Raw genomic sequence first — 22283 nt, forward strand, 5'->3', positions numbered from 1 at the left:
TTTGAGACCCCATTACATTCACAAGACGCGTATTCAGCCGTGAAAAAAGTGATTGTTTCAAAATGTGGTGGCATGGTAAAGGGAAGTAATGTAGCAATCCATTGATATGCCACATGATATGAACATGTCACAAATAATCTGAGATATAGATGCGTGAAAAAACTTTCCAAACCTTTGTTGAGGAGTTTATTATTGAAAAATAACACTTTGATGTTTTTCAAAAGTTCATTCTACAAATCATATAATTTGAAAACTTTCTTGATTTATTGTTGTTAATGAGTTATGTACGTTTTACAAAAGTGTTGTTGTTTCAGCCCTCATAACTCAAGAACCACAAGACCTACAAAAGTATATGTGATATTTGAATCCTTCTACACACTCGCTATGAAATGATCAATGCATTTTTTGCCAAAGCTCACTACCATTCGCAAGATGCTGTGAACTACCAAATCGCAACAGTTTAAAATAGTTGCTAACCTTAATACTATTTTTAAATCTAACCCTATTTGCAAAACGAGAACCCGCATAGCCCTCCCAAATCCGAACTCTTAAAAACGTTTTCCACCCGAACCCTAAATTCTATAGCCCTTATCAAGAACAATCTGTTACGTAATGAAAAAGAGGGGTCTTCATTTCAATGTCCAATATGAAACTAGAGATCAGTAGATTATGGTTTCCGCGGACCTTATACTTAGAAAATGATATAACTCAATAAAAGAACGACAAGAAATAATCAAGTGAAGTACGTGTAGTATTTTCTGTTATTTATTTTGTTATTTTGAAAAACATATGGAACATGTGGAAAGAAAGAGGTTTGTTGGAAATTGTGTTTCACGACTCGCATACACATGTAATTCTCATGATAACAAAGTTGGTTTACAAATAAATATTCCCATCATGCAAAAGCGGTATTCTGGCTGAGGTGTTTAAGCTAAACCCGTGTTTATTTCTCGGCGGAGGGAGCTTACCTGGTTGAAGCCACCACATTTGGGGTACCTTTTCAGCGATCATTTTGGTGTATCGATGGGTGTGTTTTCAGTAGAGATAATGCGCCGAAATGGGCGCATTTGCAAAAGTGCCCATAAGTGTCCAATTTGGGCATATTTGGGTGCTCTTTGTAAATATTATGATTTGGTATACTAATGGGTTGCAAGAACAGCAAAAAGTAGATAAAGAGAAAGTCCGCATCTGAAAGTCTGCGTGGCACGTCCCCGTACATGTGTACAACATTTTTGGAGACACTCCCGGGTTTAAGGTAAAACTTTGTGCATAATTATGTTAATACAAAAGGTGTTTTTCTAAACAAACTCGCTTGAAATTAATAAGATTTCATTCTAAACAATGTTTGCTAATTTTCATTTAGGCCACAGTTTAAAATACCACCAAATAACTCCACATAAATGTAGGCCTGAATAAGTAAATACAATATAGTTTTTGGTCAATGTTACGTTTGTGGCTCGCTGATCGAGGTTTCTCCGAAGATATTTTTTATTAAAATTGGATAACACTTTCCATAGAAAATAAAATGTAAAGTACTCACCCACTCACACCCCGGCTTACACGCACTCTTAATGCAAGCATGAAAAACTCTCTCGCCAAAAGAGTAATTGAAACTTTTCACTCTTTTAGGAGTGGTTTTCACATCATATAGGGAAGGCTATAGCCGAGGCTATAGCCGCGGAGCTGAAAGTTACCCTTACCAGCACCCTACTACCATCTTAAGGGGCTGGGTTTCCCACTGGATGTTTTCAACATCCTTTGGGTGCTCCATGTATTTTCCTGCTTATACTAGTTCTTCCTCCTTCTCAGCATCCAGTTGTCTAGGGCTTAATATTTAGTTTAGTCTTCAGCTTCGTTTGCATGGTAGGACAGAATACCTGTTTCAGGTACTTCTGTAGGGTAGAGACACCTGAGTCTGGGAAAAATCGAGACTTCACCGATGCCGCTGAGGGGTACATACACACAGATCTCCTCGGCAGGCGACCAGGTGTATCCCCATATGATTTAGTATGGGTGGCAACTGGACTAAATGCTGAAACCTTTCCTTTATATCCTCTATGACAGAAGGAGTGGCGACCTCTGTCTTATTCAGCCATTGACAAGAAATAAGAGTTTACATTTAAGCACCAGGGTTAAAGCCCCTGCTATGAAGTCTGGACCATCTAAGTCACCGTTAGACTATGCTAACATCAATGACGGTTTGATCTCAAAGCCAGTTGATACCATCCCTGGACGGACCAAACCTGATGCAGATAAGGATGGTCAAGACAAATTTGTACAAAAAAAAAACCATTTACCATCAGCACTTTCAACATCAGAACTCTCAACTCACTAGCCAAAAAAGAAGAACTTGCTCATGAAGCCGCACATTATGGCATTGACATCATATGTCTGCAGGAACACCGGATTTGTCACAATGACTCCCTCTTGCAGGAAGATCTGAATGGATACAGATTAGTCACCTCTTCAGCATGGAAGAACCAAAGGAATGCTGCCACTGGTGGAGTAGGCTTCTTAATCTCACCAAGAGCCATCAATTCCTGCATGGCCATTATTAGTCATAATGAACGGATTATGGAAATTTCTCTGCTGGGCAATCCAACATCCACAGTTCTCTGCTGCTACAGTCCACATAACGAACAACCTGAAGAAGCTGTTATCTCCTTCTACCAAGAACTCTCTTCTACAGTTAATGCCATCCCAGCTCATAACTTACTTATAATTGGAGGAGACTTTAATGCTCAGCTTGGGCCATTGGATGCTCTCTTCACACCTGCTAAAGAAACCAATAGAAATGGCAACCACATGAAAGACTTCCTGCAGGAACATAACCTCATAGCCACAAACACAAGGTTTCAAAACCGCATCAACAGATTATGGACACATAGGCGTCCTAATGGCCAACTAGTTCAACTAGACTTTGTCCTGGTAAGAAAGAAGTGGATCAACTCAATCAAGAATTCACGTGCATACAGCTCCTTCGAGGGTGTGAACTCGGACCATAGGATTGTTTCATGCAAATGTCAAATCAGCTACCGGAAATGCAGAACTTCCATGAAAGACCCAATGAAACGTATTGACTGGAAGAAGGTTACCAGAGACACCATCCTGGGTGAGCAGTTTGTGGTAGCAGTCTATAACCGCTTCAGTTCTCTACACGATGAGCTACAAGAACCCAATATTAGCACCACTTATGATACCTTAGTTGCGGCTAATGAGGAAGTTGCACTGGAGATGCTCCCTAAAAATCAAAGCAGTCCTACAACATTGCTGCATCAGACAAAGTCACTGAGGCAAGAGATGTCTTAAAGAGTGCATCTATGAAACACAATGCTAGATCCACCCGAGCATCACAAAAGCTCCTCGAATCGGCCAAAGTTACTCTTGATAAAGCCTACACAGAAACTCTGGAGTCCTGTATTCAAAAGAAGACAGAGGAACTTGACAACCTCCATCATGAATATAAACATGCAGCTTCTTGGGAACTCCTCCGGGAGATAACTGACACCAAATCTGCTCCTGTGGTTAGAGTGAAAGGCAATACATCTGAAGAGCGTCGTGACAACTGGTTTCTACACTTTTCCAACTTACTAGGGAAACCAGAGCAAGACGTAAACCTTGAAGATACGTTCTTTAACAGCAATGTCTCTGACGATCTCCCAATACACACTGGTCCATTTACTATGGAGGAACTGCAAAAAGGTCTGAGCAAGCTCAACAAGTCAAAAACACCTGGTCCTGACAACATACCAGCCATTGTTTGGAAAAACCCACTCTTCCATCAGCAACTGCTTGATTTCTGTAATGAAACCATGAAGGGAAATAAGCCAAAAGCCTTGTCAAGATCCACAATTATACCTCTCCCGAAGAAAGGGGATCTTTCACAACCATCAAATTATAGAGGTATCACACTGTCAGCACTTGCTGCCAAGCTGTATAACACTATGCTGCTCAACAGGATTTCTCCTCATCTAGATCCTATTCTCAGACGTAACCAAAATGGTTTTCGCAAGGGTAGATCAACCACACCACAGATTCTAGCCCTTAGAAGGATAATAGAAGAGCTTAAAATCTCAAAGAAGCAGGCATATATTGTGTTTGTTGACTTCTCAAAAGCTTTCGACAGTGTTAACCGGAAGGCCATGCTGCATATTCTTCGTAATTATGGGATCCCTCAGGAGATTGTGAATGCTATTGCAATAATGTATGATAATCCTTCAAGTTTTGTACAAACAGGTGATGGACCAACTGAAGAGTTTCTCTCTACTGCTGGAATCCTGCAGGGTGACACCTTGGCCCCTTACCTTTTTGTGATAGTGGTAGACTATCTCCTCAGACAGTCGATAGACACTGACAAGTCCAAAGGGATTGACATCATGCCCAATAAGACGAGCAGAGAGAAGAACAAGTATTTAACCGATCTTGACTACGCAGACGACATCGCTTTAACAGCTACGTTATCACAAGATGCCCAAGATCTTCTGTCATCTTTAGAAGATGCTTCCGCCAAAGTTGGCCTCTTTCTCAATTCCAAGAAGACAGAATATATGTGTATTAATGGAGATAAGAACCCAACTCCAATCCTTTCTCGGGATGGCACACAACTCAAGGAGGTGTCGGACTTTAAATATCTTGGTTCATTTGTTGCCGACAGCAAGAAAGACTTTCTGACTCGCAAAGCCCAAGCATGGAAAGCTTGCAACAAACTGCACACCATCTGGCAGTCCAACATATCAAGAAATACCAAGCTTGCCTTCTTTAGAGCCTGCATAGAGAGTATCCTCTTATATGGAAGTGAGACCTGGACAATGAAGAAAGATCTTCAGGACCGTCTTGATGGTACCTACACCCGGCTGTTGATGAGGGTTCGAAATATATCCTGGCGTGAACATAAAACCAAAGCAGAGATCTATGATGGTGTTCCACAGGTGTCCTCCATCGTTGCTCAACGGCGAGCCAGATTTGCAGGCCACTGCTACCGTGCAAAAGACCAAATAATTTCAGATGTCATCTGTATGAGGCTTCCACGAACATGTAGAGGAAGAAGACCATTCAACTACATCGACTGTGTGGCAAGGGACGTCAATCAAGAAATTAATGACCTCCCAAATCTGATGGCTGATAGAGATTCCTGGAAAAGAATTGTAAACTCTTTCTCGGATGCGTCCGCAAGATAGATAGATCACATCCACACCCCTATAGACACCCGCACACATCTCGCTCTCTCCCACTACTTTTCAAACACGCACCCTTTACATATATACTGCGCCCAAAAAGTATCCGAACACTTAAAACAAAAGCAATATATAAAAGCTCTTGAAGACACTAAATCTAAATTGCAAATGAAATTAGTCGGTCGATAGATGGAGAATTTTCCTTCGAGGGAAAAGTCAATGTATATTTTTGTCACTTTTAAAAAGCTCTCTTTTTTAGGAAAATAAAGTCGCATCGTATCGAATGAGGTATCAAAATACGCAGAGCAAAATTTGTATCGACTACTTTATTTTGTAATTTACTTTTAGTGCCTTTACTATTTGTGCGCAGTATACATGTACATGTCATCAATACAGAAAATTCAATGCTCACTGTACCGCATAAAAAGTTTTAGTGCATCTTAAACCTTTACTAATGTATATGTTAGACTCCCTTTTGACCAATTCAAATGCATAATGTCTTAGCCGCATTAGCCACATTAGTTGAACACACGAAATAAATAATGTCGAATAATTCAAAGAAATAAATATCGTAAATAAATAGCCACCCGGTCCACTCCTGGCCGGAATAAATATCTTTTAGATTGTTACTGTTATTGGGCAAACAGATCACACAGATTAAACACGTCAATGCGTCTCGATCTCCATCATTTCGCTCTGGTTTGTTGCTGATGAAGCAGTATCATTACCGGATGGCTTCCCGATTCCAGGAACAATGGGTATTGAAGGCAAGCTGTCCTGTCCAAATATTTGCGTAGTTGAAGATTTTGTATTATGGGAAGACGACGAATAATCCTCAACTCTGTCATGATTTGTTGGAGGCGATGCAACTCTGATTTGGATCGGAGGAAGCGGATTAGAGTTTGAGGAGAGCTGCAATGATGGTCCTGGAGATCGAGAGCTTGACATCGACGACGATTCCAAAGAACTCCTGAGGGCCCGCATAGACGATTCCTCACTGAATACAGACTCGTCTCCATCACTGTCCTCTTCGTCGTCTTCTTCAATGACCCCGGTACTTCGATCAGGTGTCTGTACCTTCTGTTTAGTTTTAGCATTTTGTATGTCATTGTCATCCGGTTCAGGCGTCTTTGTTTCTTCGATTCTATTCAAAGACTGCGCGCTTAGATTGCGTAATGAAGTCTGACTGTGCCGTCTTCCAGATAAGCACCTACTTTTGCTGTCGCTTGAGACCGACGATTGATCTTCGTCAATGATGGACAAAGCTCTTGTTCTAGCAATAGTTAATTCCTCCTTGAATAACTTAGTTTTTGCAGTATATCTGTTTCGAGTTCGTAAAATCGTGTTGAAATCATCACCTTTCGGTTGCCGTCTTGCGCGCTTATGACTTTTCATAGCTTGCAATATTTCATTACTAGATTCCGTTCTGCTATTCCTATTATTTTTCAAATCAACCTGGTCATCATTGGATGATTCATCTTGATGCGATTTCGAGTCTTTTTCAACCTGAGATCTGATTGAAGGTAGAGCATTGATCGTTTGCATTCTATTCTTCTTCGAGCTATTGGAATAATCGAAGCGAGCTTCAGCAAGTCTGGCCGCGTGTTGCATCTGAAGCTTGTAGTTTGTCACTCCCCGATCGTCTACGTCCATCGCGGATTCTTTTCGTCTTGCGTTTTTCTCAAGCTCGGGTCGCCATATGTTAACTTCTGATTCTAAAGAGCTGTCCAATCCTTTTCCACGAATATTTCCAAGTTCTTGCCTGCTTTCCATTTTTGTGGGATTTTCATGATGCAGAACGACGAAGTATGGTCCCTTATTTTTTGGGTGCTTGCGTAGTTTGCCAACAGGTTGCCCACTGACCATTTTCCTGTGAAAGAAACATATCAAGAAACGTTTAGTTAAGATTTGGTGAACATTACGAGGGTGCAGGGGCAGATCTTGCTTTTCATGAAATCGTTAGTCCCAAACGCTTTTCGCTATGTTTTATAGAACTGGTGATCATGAATTCTAAAATCAGAATCAGATGAAAGAACATAATCACTAGATGTACTAGAAAAATGTTGAGCAATTGAACATGTTGAACACATTCTTGCCTTCCCTTTGTAAGGTACAAACGTTACATATTTTTAAAAGGTAAACGTTACCCATCCTAACATCAAAGTACAATGGCTAAACATTATCCATATAACATAATGTAAGCTTATGTAAACACGCCACGAAATGAAGGCAAGAATGTGTTTAGAAAAGTGTTAAACGTTACCCATGCTAATATCAAAGTACAATGGCTAAACATTATCCATATAACATATGTATAAGCTTATGTAAACACGCCACAAAGTGAAGGCAAGAATGTGTTTAGAAAAGTGTTAAAATGCTAAACACTGTTTTTACATGGCAAAAAACACCCACACAATAACAAGGAAGTGTATGAAAACTGTTGCCAATATCCGGGAACGAAGGATCAGAAGGCTTAAGCGGACTAACGCCCTGTACCCTAAGTTTCAAGGTCACTGTGCCAGGAGAGAAGAGGACGCAGCACTGGTTCTCATATACGGCAGCCCAAACATGAAAAACGAGCAAGAAGTCCAGAAGGATTACATCAAGATGTTGGCATGATACACGACCTGATATCCTGTAAAGAGCTGTTTGGAGAGCCATTACTGGAGTCCGACTACACGAGTCTCCTTTTAAGGCTTAAAAGTTAAGTACTTAAAAGCACTTAGTTTTAAAAGCGCTAAGCAAGAAACATGCACTATACCATGAAGCCGAGATCGTATAACATGTAAAAGCCTAATGTATTGAACATTTTGAATATTCCAAATATTATGAACAACAAGTAAGATTGTACCTTATCATTGAATGTTGTTGAATCGCAAACGGTCCTGTAGGTTGCTTGTATGCGCTGTAAAATGGTGAAAAACAAAATAAATATTAGGGCGTATTGCAGTATACTCTCCTTTTTTGTTGTTAGTTAAAAGTTAAACTATAAAATTTTGTTGAGGTTGGATTAATATGAATCCTGTAGATTAAAATCAACTAATCTTTATACTAAGATCAACAATTATAAATCTTGTAGAATATATTAGATAGTTATTGGCATTGCCCCAGACTACTCCGAAACTGTTACCCTTCTCTATAATTTGAAATGACAACGAAATAGAGATTTAAGTTACCTTATCGTAAGAGGTGATATATTGCTCTTCTGCTCTTTTCTCTTTAACACTCTGTCAACTAATTCGTGTAGCGGGACCTCTTCTTGGCTGTGTTTGACACCTTTCCCTGTCGTTCTTGAGTGAGTTATATTAGAATATCTGTCTTGTTGCGTCCGCCTGGTATAGGTAAGAAGAAAATAATGATTAAGGGACGTTTGTTTGTAGATACAAGTATGTACATAAAGTCGTCCCGGAGCAAATAAATGCTCACATGCCAAAGTATCCATCTCTCTTTCCTCGGACACACCTGAACAAAAATACAGGGGGTTCGCCACTCGGGGCCATTCCGCACAAGGAGTATCTTTTACCTTATCCTGTCCCCAGCACTATAATAGGCCTCTATGCTGGTACCCATCCACCTGGATTGAGAGAGAGAGACTACACTGTAAGTGTAAATCTAACACTTTTTTAAACATGTTAGGCGTTTAGCTAAATTGTTATTATTATCTACATGTACCTTTTCAGAAAATGGTTTCATATTGTGAAAGTTTTTCTCTAAACATCACAAATCCAAAATAAAATCAACACTGTCCCTTTGGTTTACAAGTTATTGCACTTTGAATTTGTATCTAAACGAATCCTAAACACTAATACCTAAATACCGTTTAGCTAAAACTGACGTGTTTAGATATCAAACATCAACCTGTATTATAATCTGATGTTTGATATCAAACACAAGCTAAATATGGGGTTTAAGTGTTTAGGATGCATTCAGATACAAATTCAAAGTGTGTTAACTTGTTAACCAAAGGGACGGTGTTGATTTTATTTTGGATTTATGATGTGCAGGAGAATAGGTTAAAAATATTAAACCTTTTTCTGAAAAGGTACATACATGTATCTAACAATAATTCAATTTGGCTACACGCATAACGTGTTTAAAAAGTGTTACAGCTAAGGATTTACGTTGCATATAGGTTTAGGGACCGTTTAATAATTACACCAGGGGGATAGAGTGGGAGTTTTAAAGGAGGGAATCTCAAGTTGTTTCTTACATACCGTCATCATAATATCTAAATTTTATACGTACCAGTAGCTTCCTTTGAGTTGCTTTGTTGAATCTTCAATTCCGTTCATCTTTTCCAGTTCTGCCTTTGACCTTTTTAATGTCTTCACTTTTGGTGTTAGGTCATGAACCTTATTATCATCATGTATTTGTATATTTCCTCCATTCCCTATTCCAGCCTTCTGAAGTCTGGCTGATACCATAGCAGGCCCTATATATGAAGACAATGAAACACAAAAGAAGCCGGTTATGTACTGAAGTTTTATTAGAAAAATAATATTTGCATATCTCCCACTGCGAATGGAAAAGAGCAAACACTTTAAGCATGTAGAGCATGGTGATTATTGGAAAATATTTTAAGAGAGAACGCAAGAAGGTAAATATTCGTCGCAGCAAGATTTGCTAAGTTTCAATATACGGCTTACAAAATAAGCAAAAAAATATCATTGGCGGAAAACCATCATTCGGAGTGATCTTCGATGCCGGGCTTTGATGTAGCATTTAGAATAATTCTTACAGCAAATTCTAATAACTGTGTACTGTTCCTTTGCTTTCTCCTTCATTTCGCTACTAATTCCATAAATAATATACTTTGCCAATTTTATCTTGAACTGCGTGGTTTGGGGCCAAGTTCTAAACCAATCGAATGGGTAAGGCGGTGTGTGGGACTCGAAAAGCTCCAGGCATGCATTTGACATACAATGAGTGCAATGGGTATTAACTATTAGTTTATAAAACTTTTTTCCACAACACGAACATGCGGTGCGTGTGGTACTTTATCACATTTAAACAAATAAAAGAGATTTTGTAAGTTTTAAATTACATACAACTCTTTTGAGATAAGATAAATATTATGTATAGTATTAACAATTTAAGAGATACCACCATGCATACTGATGTTATTTAGTTAAATAAACCTATATATAATTTAACAATAAGTATTTCAAATCCTTTTTGATATACACAGTATCGCATTAACCATGTTCACATTAAAGTGTGTTTGTGTTAGAGATGCTTTTCCCTTATCGTGTGTTGTTTGGCATTGGTGCATGGGGTGGTAGGTAACACATCAAAATCTTAATTGCTTACCAGTGAGCCTTTGTCGCATTCTGCTTCGTAAATGTTCTTGTGCCTTTTCAAGCTGTTGAAAAAAAAAAGATGTATGAGTAAGCAAACGAGTCGGTTTTAGTAGGCCTAAGTCCAGGGATTTAAGTACACTTACATGTAGCAGAATAGCTCAGAGTACAATCAAAGTTTAGTGGGTCTAAAACAATGACACTCTTAAAATTGCACTGCACTTTTACACCTGCTATTGCTTCAAAGGCTGCTTTGTACTTTCGGTTCATTGTACGCCCGAGTTTCGTATAGGATTGGGTTTTCTTCAGTTCATTGTTTAACCATTTAGGCCTACCCCAGCTACCCCTACCAAGTTTCTCTTTCGGCCTTGTTTTGTCTTTCTCCTTCAACAACTCATGCGGCCGAAAGTCTACTCTGACCATGCCGAGTCCGCGAACGCCAACGTAGACCTTTTCTCTGGACCTTTTGAAGTTCTATGAAGATTTACGGTCTATAATATCACGGCCTATAAAGTGAGGACTTCTGCCGCTTGAAACACCCCTTGAATCACTCCACACGTGTGTATTTATTTACTTGAAACACCCCTTGTTGGCTTTAAGCATCTGTGAAACTCATTTCTCCTCCTGATTTGTTCGGAACTTCGGATCATAATTGACCAAACGCATGGAACATGGTATCGACTGTATACTCCTATATGAACCCACACAAGTTAAAAAATGAAACCAATTTGTAATTCCATTCACATTATTTATGGTGTTAAAAAATTATTCAAAGTCCAAAAGTGCCGATTGTTCTTATAATTTTCTGTCAAATTTAATTTGCGTACGATTGATTTGCGGCGCGTGGACCTAAAATTGGGTCGCGAATGGACTTCGAGGAGGTCGACGTGGTCTCCGCGTGTGGCATAGTGTCGTTTCCATGGGGGAAGCCTTTTAACAGTATGTTCATAAATGTTGCATTACCCGTAGCACCAATTACAGCATACAAGTTCAACTCAGATGCAATTCTCCCCCAGAAATAGCTTCAACATTTAACATGAACCTTATTTAACCTGCACTGATAGCCTACAGGTCCCATCGAAATCATGGACTAAAAGGATAGGTATCAGAATTATGAACATAAAATTCGTTTGTTATAATTTGTCAGCATTGAAATCACCTTTTCTGATATACAGATATTTTAATTGAAATCAACTTTTCTGATAACAGTTATTTTAGATCTAATCGAATCATATTCTTTTTTAAACGTGTTTTCGTAGTTTTCATATTTTAATGTTTACATCAAGTTATTATTGGGCCAATTTCATCTAATAGTGTTTTATAGGCGTAACAGTTGAAACAAATTAAATAGCCACGCAGAGGCTAATTTACTGATCCGTTTCACATAATCATAATGGTGTATCTCATGCTCACAAAATACATATTTCGAGAAAATCGCATTTATAATTTTGCCGAAATGTAATGTTTCTGTACTCAAAAATATACCATCTACTTGAAAGCAAATCATTCCAATCTAAAGCAGACATTCATAAAATTGATATAAATGATATTTTAGTCAAAAACTCTTTAACTTTACTTGAGTATTCACTAAAGAAACTTATACGTCGTTATGCGAAACGGCAATAATTGCATTAAAAAAAGGCTAAAGGCAAAAAGGGTATACCTGCTTCCATTATAACCTGGTCATAAAACTTAACCTATAGCTCTATTAATTAAGGAAGTCTTCTGCTGAGAAATTCTTAATTATATACTAGCAGCCTATATAGTGAAACCTGATCTTGGTTTCTAAAAAGAAATATTTATACCTAAGCAAAGTCATATTTTTTTGGTTTATAATATTCAAAACTGTGACTATCTTAGCTAAAAGATTAGCCTATACCAATCAGATCGGTCTTTTGTAGAGTTTGGTGGCTCTGAAAAGAACCATTCACACTGCGGTTCGGAAAACCTATAGAAACTTGGTGGCTCTGAAAAGAGCTGTTTAGTATTATTCTTTTCTTGGACTCGAGTGATATCAAGTCCAGACTAGGACCTGATACCGAATGATGAAACCTGACAATATCTTCCTCGGGTTTCGCAGTTGGCGGACTTTCGCGGTGGCTAAAAAATCAGGTCCTACTCGTCGGACTATCCAGAACGCATGCGAGGTGTTCGAGAAATTTACAGTGATCATGGTGAGGGGCATTTGCGTAAATACTCACCTTTCGCCTTTGAGATGCACCACCTCCTTTATCACGTTTATGTCGCTTTGAACGTCGGCGCTTAATTCCGTCACCATCGTCACCGCCAACGAAACCCCCTCCAGGAGGGGCTTCCGACATCTGAAACGACAATAAAATAAATGGGCAAAAATAAGTAAAAACATTGAAACAAAGATGCTTCTGCTGTACGAGGTATTGGGCTATTCTTCCACAGGGGAGTGTGAATTTCAAATGAAATTAGCACATTATCCAAATCCATTTGAAACTCATCCTCCCTCTGTGTAAGATTCACTGGTTGAATCTTTCTCAGAGGGTGTATGAAATTCAAATGGAGCTACCTAATGTGCTAATTTCTAATTCATGCCCCCCTGTTAAACGTTAAGAAGTATTCAAAATAAAAACATTCATGGCATGGGTTTTGCTCAAACCCTCATGATCTGATTGCAAATCTACAGACCTGCAGTGGCGTAAGATTTAGGACCAGACACAATTGACTGTGGGATATTTTGGTTATTTTACAGCATGGGCATTTTTTATAATTATTCAAAATGCGCACATCCCCTTTTTTTGAAGGAGTTATTATAGTTGACATTTGACTTCGTGTTTTAAAGTTTATAGAAATGCTTTTGTTGGTTTGATTTTTGATCAAGGGATTCTCAGATTAGATTACTATAATATAAGTCAGTAAGTGACATCCGCCATGTCCGCAGTATCTGTAAATCTTGATTTCGGAGGTAGTTTGATTCCGGGGTGCCGGGTGGGCATTCACCTTTGGAAGTGACGGGGATGTGCGGACATCAGTTCGGAACTAGGGGTCTTTCGGTGCGAGCCAAGACACCGAAAAAGGGGGGGGTCTTTCAGTGAGAAGGTCCCAAATTAGGGGGTCTTTTCGTGATGGAGAAAATCTGACCAAAAAGGGGGGTCATTCAGTGAGACTGGGAAAAATTTTGGTCAAGATAAAAACTTGATACATAATTGTCAAAAATTCATCAAAATTTGAAGAAAAATAATGAAAAAATGGGTTCATTCGGTGACATTAGGCAGAAATTTCCTCAAAAAAAGGGGGTCTTTTGGTGACAGAAAAACAAAACGGGGTCATTGGGTGAGAAGGAGTTAATTTTCAGAAAAACAAAAAAGGGGTCATTGGGTGAGAGGGCGTTGAAAAATGGGGGTCAATGTGGCCGCACATCCCGGCACCCATTTTAGGGAGTGCCCCTGGGGTTGATTATTTACAGAATACTGACGTGGTTTAGTTTTGTGGATTAAAAGTCAAACCAATGAAAGAATTGCAACAAATCTATACCTGAAATTATCATTGAATATCACACTGCGTTTTATTTTGACAATGTTACCGTAATACTGCTAATGGTACGCCTAATGATGATTGAACAATTGATTTATTCCTAAACGAAGAATGTCAAGACTTTCCGTGTATGAATTATTAATTTGTTCTTCTGTGAATCAAAATAGTTTTAATAAAATGCATTGTAAAGCAAATAAATGATCCATGAAGAAAGTAAGAATTGATCCACAGTAATGCATTTCCATTGATCATGTACATAAAAGTTTCCGCGAAAAAGTTTGGTCATTGTGCATGTGATATGTTGACATTGATCACACGGTATCAACAGAGGTGTTGCCGAGATACAGCCTCGAACAACTTTAACGATCAAGTTCGCACAAATGAAAATATTGGTCAAAGTGGCTATATATATAATATATAGTTCAAATAATAAAGCATTAATAAAACAATAACGGGATTATATGACAAAGGGGAGTTATTCCGATCAAGGTTTGATTTTCTTTTAGTCATATAACATAATTCTGATGGGTTCCACTAAAGAGTGCTTTTTAATCAGAGCAACGCAATTGACGTATAATATTCAGGTCTTCGGTTTGAACCATGCAACTGGACTGATGTTATGCGGGTAGAGGATAACGTCCACAGATCCAGATCCAGATCTATTCGCCGTAAAAGTATGATGTAACAGGAGACCATCAGAACTATTCGCCGGGCAGTAGTGATGTTGATCGGGATTAATTCATTATAGCGATAGCATTTTTTGAATGTATTGCCCTGCACTATAAGTATAGGCTGCACTCATCACCTGTTATGTCTATATGTGTGCAATCATAGATAGAATAGTATACCGCTCTTTTCGAAGACACTAATCGTACAGGTGTGAGTGGAATTTTCATAGAATTACGATCCAGGTCTTAATGACCATTCTTTCTTTGATAATCACTGATGCGATGCAGAGTTAAAGCGTACGTCTAGTGCAGGGCAATACATTCAAAAATTGTTTTCAGCTATCGCTATGGTATATATAATTGATCCTGTTACATCACTACTTCTATGATGAATAACGGCCAGATCTAGAACTATAACGTCCGGCCAGATCCAGCACAAGTCCAGATCCAAAACTAATACTATTATAATACTAGGTACACAATAATGATTCAATCGACAAAAGACTCGTAAAAAAAGTGGCATTGTACCAAATTATTTGCTATGTTTATGTTCCTGATGATGATGTTGTTGTTGAGGTTTTCTTTGAAATGTCTTTACAACAAAGCAAGAAATCTTGCTTTAAATATGGGTACATCAAAAGTGCATGACTCAAAGTTGAAATATACGATGTAAAACCATAACTTGGCAAGACATTATTTGTTGATGACGTATTTGTATTGTACTTTCTGTTTTATTTAATCGATTTCATAAAAGGGTCTATTTCACAAACTTCCAATCAATCAGCAATTTGCTGTTCATAATTTCTTTCTCCCCAGATTTATCTACACCTCTCGTGTATTGAAGAAGATTCAAATTACTCTAGAGGCTTTTTAAGGTTATGCGATGTATTGCTGCTTCGACCAACAATACCTCGTATACCCTTAATGCAGTGCTTAAAACTCGATCGAATTAAAGCACATCGGTCCTCTCATCATCGGTGGTGGCATTATTAAAGCAAATATTCTGCCAAGCATCGATTCGTTAACATTTCACATAAAACTTGGGAAGTCTGTCGACAAAACACAAAAGATGAGGTGATTGTGGAGGAAATATATTGTTTCATTATGGTTCGATATTATCAATTCAACCATTTGGTTATCAATTGTGAAATGTCCAAACAAAAACAAATAACCCTGAGCAGTGCTGAGAGAATTAAACAGTGTATTCATCGCATGCAAAGCGATCTAGGGGGTAACTAATGGTCCGTGGTTTTTAAAATGAACATGAAAAGATGACTTACAGTTTAATATAATCATGTTGATGAACCTAAGTGACTGAAATAAAACGCACTGAGTCCATTTTATAGAGGAATTATTGTAGATGATTTGGCAAAATCAGATTTTCTATCTTTATCATGTTTAGGCCTGTACGGTGTCTCTTAGTAACGTTCTGTCATAGTCATACACGATTGACTTTCAATAAGACCTTTCACTCATCACAGTCTAGTGCTAACAGTCATAGTGTGTTTTTAAACACTATCTTCATATTTTAAAACGTGTTATTTTAGTGTTTATAAATTAACACTCCTATACCTTCATTGTACAAACAAGTGTTTATCAAGTGTTATTTTAATAAAGTGTTGTTCTGCTGTTTTTGCAGTGTAGGGATGTTCCATATGGCCTACTTATTTTAAGCTCGCAAGAAAATTGAATTAATTCGGTGTGTGCGTTTTTGCAATAAAAACAAAATGGAAGAAAAAGGCATGACAGTAATTGACAGGAGTGATTAAAACAAATGGACAATTTTAGTTTGCTATCGCTATAAGCTTATACACGTTTTTCTGATTAGCTAATAGCAGCAAACAAATGATGGTACAACTATCTTTATTGTTTACAAAATAGAAACGCGATATAATTGCTGTCATTAGTCCGGCAGTCATTTGCAGTGGTCATTAGAAGACACTAATTAGTAATGAAATTTTCATAATTACGTATCTCGGATGCCTTTCCTGTTTTTATTAAAAATATCACTGTGCGATGCCATCTTAACTTAGAAAATATACGTGAAAAGGGAATTGGCAATTGACGCCGTTTATAATTTCAAACCAGTTATTCATGAAATAAAGATATTTTGTGTGAACTTCAAAATACTCTCTCTTTCTTGTGATTGACTGTGTTAGAAACCTTTCTCATATCGCCGACTCTTTCTTGTTTTCCAGGTTGAATCTTTGTCCATGCAAGCAACTTTATTGTGTTTGCACCGGCAAACTTTATTGTGTGTCATCAAAATCAGCACATTATTCTACATGTATACTCATTCGGATGATCTGCTCAAGTCAAATCAAAGCATGAAATCATTACCATTAATTCATAAACATGATAAAAGAATAGCGAATAGGCCTATACTTGGTTTATTCTTGGTGCAAGAGTTTCAGGAGTTTATACAGTGTTCCGACTCCATTGAAGCAGCATGTACGGAATAAAGCTGTGTAATCTTTCAAAAGAAGATTTTGGTGCTATTTAGTGACATTAAGGGGTACTACACCCTCAATAAATTTGTGTCTTTTTTGCATTTTTTCTCAAAAACTAATAACACAGTGGTAACAAAGTTATGTATATTATAGGGCAAGGAATCCAATTACTACACTGGAATTTCAGTGACCCAAGACAAGTGATTCGTTATTTATGATGTAAGAAATAAGGTACCGCAAGGATGTACCTAATTTCCTATCATATACTGAACCGCTTGTCTTGAGTCACTGAAATTTCAGTGTAGTAATTGATTCCTTGCCCCAATAATATACATAACTTTTTGTTACCAGTGTGTTATTATTTTTGAGAAAATGCAAAAATAGTCGCAAATTTACCACAGGGGTGTAGTACCCCCTTAAAAAAGGACATTTGAAACAATCATTTACCGCTATATTTTGCACATAACTGCGTTTTATTAATATCGTCAGAGGCAAAATAATAAACAAATCCACAGACCGACCATGGGCGTTTAAAACTACAATACAAAGTACGGCCCTGGCCCTGCTTTTTTCGTATGAATTTGATCTGAATCTTGCTGATAATTTCAAAACTATAACATCAATTTGACACAATTCACTGAATGAATGATTTTTAAGGTTCAATTTTCATCAAAATAGAATTGAAGATAATCTTATTTACCACTGAGAAAGTCACTGAGTTTCTCGTACTAAGGCCCAAAATTGTTGTTGGGAAAAAATGGGAGTCAGTCGGATCAATTAATTATATACTTCCCTGTGTTTATAAGTAAAACTCTGTGCTATATCTTGTAAAGCCAAAAGACAACTTAATTTTAACTCAATAAGGATGGAACGAGGAAAAGCGCATTGTAAAAAACCAAGAGAAGACTCCATTTATTTCAGAATCTATTAATTTTTTATTTCAACAAGTCGACTCGATAACAAGTTTTTAAATTTAAAATTCAGCACAATTAATAATGTAAAATGTAATGTAAGGTAATATAAGGTGATGTAAACTAAGTCACCCATCAGTGTCCAGTGGTTATATGGACAAGGTTAAGACCGTAAATTATAGAAGATCATGATATTATAAATTCTGGTCATTTTTTCAATTTCTAATTCTGAAGAATCGGGGCTTTTCAATTGATAAACAATCAAAACTGAAGTAATTAGATAGAGTCATCCCTGACTACCGTGGAAGGAAATGGAGGGTGATTGTAAATAGAAAATCTTCATCATGATGTATATACTTATTGGCATTCCGCAAGGCAGTGTCTTGGAACCAATTTTGGTTTTCAAAGATCTTCTGGATGTAGTGCAGAGTAGGTTTTTGCTGATGACACTAAGGTTTTTACACATGTTCAAGATGAAGATGACTGCAACAAACTGGATGAGATTGGTCACATCGATGGCAGCTTGGTTTCAATCGTCTCCAAAAGTATCACTAGGCCCTATATGCATTATAGCAACCAACCAGACCCTCATACATGCATACATCTTCAGTGGTTATACTACTCTACAGTCTTAATCTTGTAGACTAAGCTATGGTCTTGTACAGGGTTTTCAACATTGTATATATCCATGAATTAATAAATTATTAAAGGTCCTAATGATTCCAACCATACTAGTCGCCTTCTTCACCACCATTGCAACATGCTTGCTGAAGGTTAATGTTGGATCAAACGTTACTCGACGATCTTTCTCTTCCTGAAGCACATCCATGTTCCCCCAGATAACTGCGTATTGGTTGTTTAAAATCACACATACTTTTAAGGGAAGGGGTATGGACGTTTGGACAGTATTTATTGTGGGACATTAGAGCACATCAGACATATCGAATAATTGCATTCTGAGTACGAAGAATGTCCTTCTGATATCAAATAATTTTGATTTTTTGAAATTCGCAATGTAATACACATTTTATGGCAAATTATTAAAAATTAATTGTTTTGATATTTAACAGTACTTGAAGTAAACTTTATAAATCTGATGATTTATACTTAAAGTGTATGTAGGTGGGATGAAAAGCCGACGATCAATTGAAAATGTTGACCTTTCGTATTGCAGATATGGATTTTTTTCCCAAAACACAAAAAAAAGGTCTTTTTGGGAAAAAAATCCATATATTCAATATAAAAGGTCAAAATTTTCAATTGATCGTCGGCTTTTCCTCCCAGCTACATACACTTTAAGAATATATCATTAGATTGATAAAATTTATTTCGAGGACTATTATATATCAAATAATTTGTCATAAAATGTGTATTATATCGTGAATTTCAAAAAAGGACAATTATTTGATATCAGAAAGACATGCTTCGTATTCAGAATGCAATTCGATACGTCTGAGGTGCTCTCATGTCCCACAAAAATACTGTCGAAACGTTATAAACGTTTCATTCTAGATCCCTTAAGGGATCCAAAATGAGCGTTTATTGCGTTTCGACAGTATTTTTTGTGGGACATGAGAGCACCTCAGACCTATCGAATGCATTCTGAATACGAAGCATGTCTTTCTGACATCAAATAATTTTCATTTTTTTAAAATCACAATATAATACAAATTTTATGACAAATTATAAAAATTTGATATTTTTCAAATTTTTGATATATAACAGTCCTCTAAGTAAATTATATAAATCTAATGATATATTCTTAAAGTGTATGTAGCAGGGAGGAAAAGCCGACAGTCAATTGAAAATTTTGACCTTTGATATTGAAGATATTGATTTTTTCCCAAAAGACCTAATTTTTTGGTGTTTTGGGAAAAAAATCCATATCTTCAATACGAAAGGTCAAAATTTTCAATTGATCGTCGGCTTTTCATCCCACCTACATACATACACTTTAAGTATAAATCATCAGATTTATAAAGTTTACTTCAAGTACAGTTAAATATCAAAAATATCAATTTTTAATGATTTGCCATAAAATGTGTATCAAATTGCGAATTTCAAACAATCAAACTTATTTGATATCAGAATGACATTCTTCTTATTCAGAATGCAATTCGATATGTCTGATGCGCTCTAATGTCCCAAAATAAATACTGTCCAAACGTTCATACCCCAGCCCTTAATTGACGTTGCAAAAATCAAAATTCAGAATTTGGTACCTTTGTCATTGTCATATGTGCTAACATAGCCTGTGTATTTAAGAAAAACCAAGGCATTTACATGAATATGTAATTTATATACTGACAGTAGGCCTATATAGGCCCTAAATTACCTACATGTATTTGAATGGGGCTTCAACTTCGTCAATACTGCTGTTTTCTTAGTTTTTTGCAAATATTTTAATTTCAAAAATACCAAATGACAATTTGAATGACTTATCCCTCACGTTTAAGCAATTTTTTTTTTTTTTTACACTTGAGCTGGGATCACTGAATTGGTCTTCAACTGGCGTTGTCATAGCAGATTGAAATATATAACAACAAAGAAATCATGCATGGTATAATAAATGCCCGGAATAAATGGTTTATTATGACTAATGAATACTTACCTGTTGAACAATACCTGCGTTAGCCATTGTTCAAAAACCAAAAACCTATTCCATGGACGGCCATTTGGTTCTCGTTGTCATAGATGACATAGAATTACAACATCTGCAGCAAACTATCCATGTTTAGATCTCTTTCTTTTACAGCTTTAATAATAGTATCCAGAGTTGATAGTAGACATCTCAGTTCAAGTTATTCCATCCACAATTTACGCAAAGCACGTCGGCCAGCCTAATTGGCATAAAACGGCGTCCCGTATCTAGGCAATTTCATGCCTGACGTGATACATGAGTATTTTGTTTTTGTCGGAAACAAACTTATGCAGCTATTTTCTGTAGAAAAATAGTAGCTTCTCTTTCTCAAATTGTTATTTCCTTGTTAAATAGAGACATTGCTACTGTAAAAAACAGGTTAAAATTGCGTTTATGGAGCCTGATGTAGAGCAGCTTTGAAGAAAGAGCACATGAAATGATGATGAACATGCAACCAATGCCGTCCGACTGTTCTGCGGATGACGGGATGTCAATATTTGGTGACTGGCTGTGGGGGCGATGTCGCACACATCAGATCGATATCCATGAAAAGGAAGGGATTAAAATGTCATTTGAGTAATCAATACATGAATATTGAAACGAATAAAATATTGACTTAATTTTTTTCAGTGAAATGCATGACCTTGAATGACATGTTATGAGCTTTGACCCAGTACCATATCAGGTTTAAATTATTTATACCGATTTTCCAGATTAAAGGGGCATTTCGTGATCCACAGCCTCATCCCCCACTTTTCCCAAAAAAAAGTTGAGATTTTTACACCACTGGATACCTCTGGCTACATAATGTTTATGTACCAAATATTTCTTGCAGATTAATTCGTTTAGCAAAAATATCGCCAAATTTGAATTTCGTTCTGGTGCACCAGAACGAAATTACAACACATAAATCATACATAACTCGCAAACGCAAAATCGGAATCAACTGAAATTTTGGAAATAAGCTTTTTTCGTGGATATCTACTGAAAAATGTCATAAAAAGAGGATGCTAGGATCACGAAATCCTCCTTTAATATTTTTAACAAAAAGGAACGGAAAAGCGATTTGCATTTATGCAAGTATACGGTTTTAGGCCCGGGGTTTTAGGGCTATTATGCGAACCGCATATAGATAAGTTCTTTAGCGGCCTAATTTCTTTCTTCTGTTCTGATAAACTTAAAAAAATCAACCAAAACAATAATACCCTAAAAAAGAAGAAGAAATGCGCTAATTAACTAAACTCTTGCGAAAATATTTGTACTTTTACGGGAAATTCCTGGGAAATAAACATATCACTTCTACTTGTTGACAAGTTGTTAAAACATGCGCGTGATGTACCAATTTATGATCCAGGAACATATTAGAAACCATATATCCGGATAATCCGGGCAGGTTGAAATTCGTCAGCATAGGCCTATCACCGATTATGTTCAGCCCTGCAGCAATGTGTGATTTGCTCACAAGGACGCCCTCGATTTTTTTGTCCAAATTCTACTTTTTGCACGTTGTAATAATACACAATGGTAGAGTGCTTTAACAGTCAAATTTAAGAGTTTTTGATTAAAACCCGGGGTTTTCCGGCTTATATCTCATTCAGCTATATCAAAAAACCTGCTTAGGGATCGTTCACAAACACT

At 37.1% G+C, this 22283-nt stretch overlaps 1 protein-coding gene across 1 annotated transcript; it reads right to left on the reverse strand.

Moving 5' to 3' along the window:
* Nucleotides 1-5188: 5188 nt before the first annotated feature.
* Nucleotides 5189-21124, reverse strand: LOC140148889 (uncharacterized). The gene is made up of 7 exons (XM_072170987.1): nucleotides 20616-21124; nucleotides 12673-12792; nucleotides 10485-10536; nucleotides 9420-9606; nucleotides 8351-8506; nucleotides 8026-8079; nucleotides 5189-7044 (listed from the first exon to the last, which is right to left on the reverse strand). Exons 1-7 carry the CDS (start codon nucleotides 20640-20642, stop codon nucleotides 5841-5843), a joined length of 1800 nt encoding a protein of 599 aa, XP_072027088.1. The 5' UTR covers nucleotides 20643-21124; the 3' UTR covers nucleotides 5189-5840.
* Between the last annotated feature and the right edge of the window lie 1159 nt (nucleotides 21125-22283).

Source organism: Amphiura filiformis, chromosome 3 (assembly GCF_039555335.1).
Source record: "Amphiura filiformis chromosome 3, Afil_fr2py, whole genome shotgun sequence".
Taxonomy (NCBI): domain Eukaryota; kingdom Metazoa; phylum Echinodermata; class Ophiuroidea; order Amphilepidida; family Amphiuridae; genus Amphiura; species Amphiura filiformis.

Coding starts and splice junctions, on each gene's coding strand:
- LOC140148889 (XM_072170987.1), bottom strand. CDS start 20,642: ATGGCTAACGCAGGTATTGTTCAACAG. Junction 10,537..12,672: donor GTGCATCTCAAAGGCGAAAG/GTGAGTATTTAC, acceptor TTTTTTCAACAG/CTTGAAAAGGCACAAGAACA. Junction 7,045..8,025: donor CAACAACATTCAATGATAAG/GTACAATCTTAC, acceptor TTTCTTTCACAG/GAAAATGGTCAGTGGGCAAC.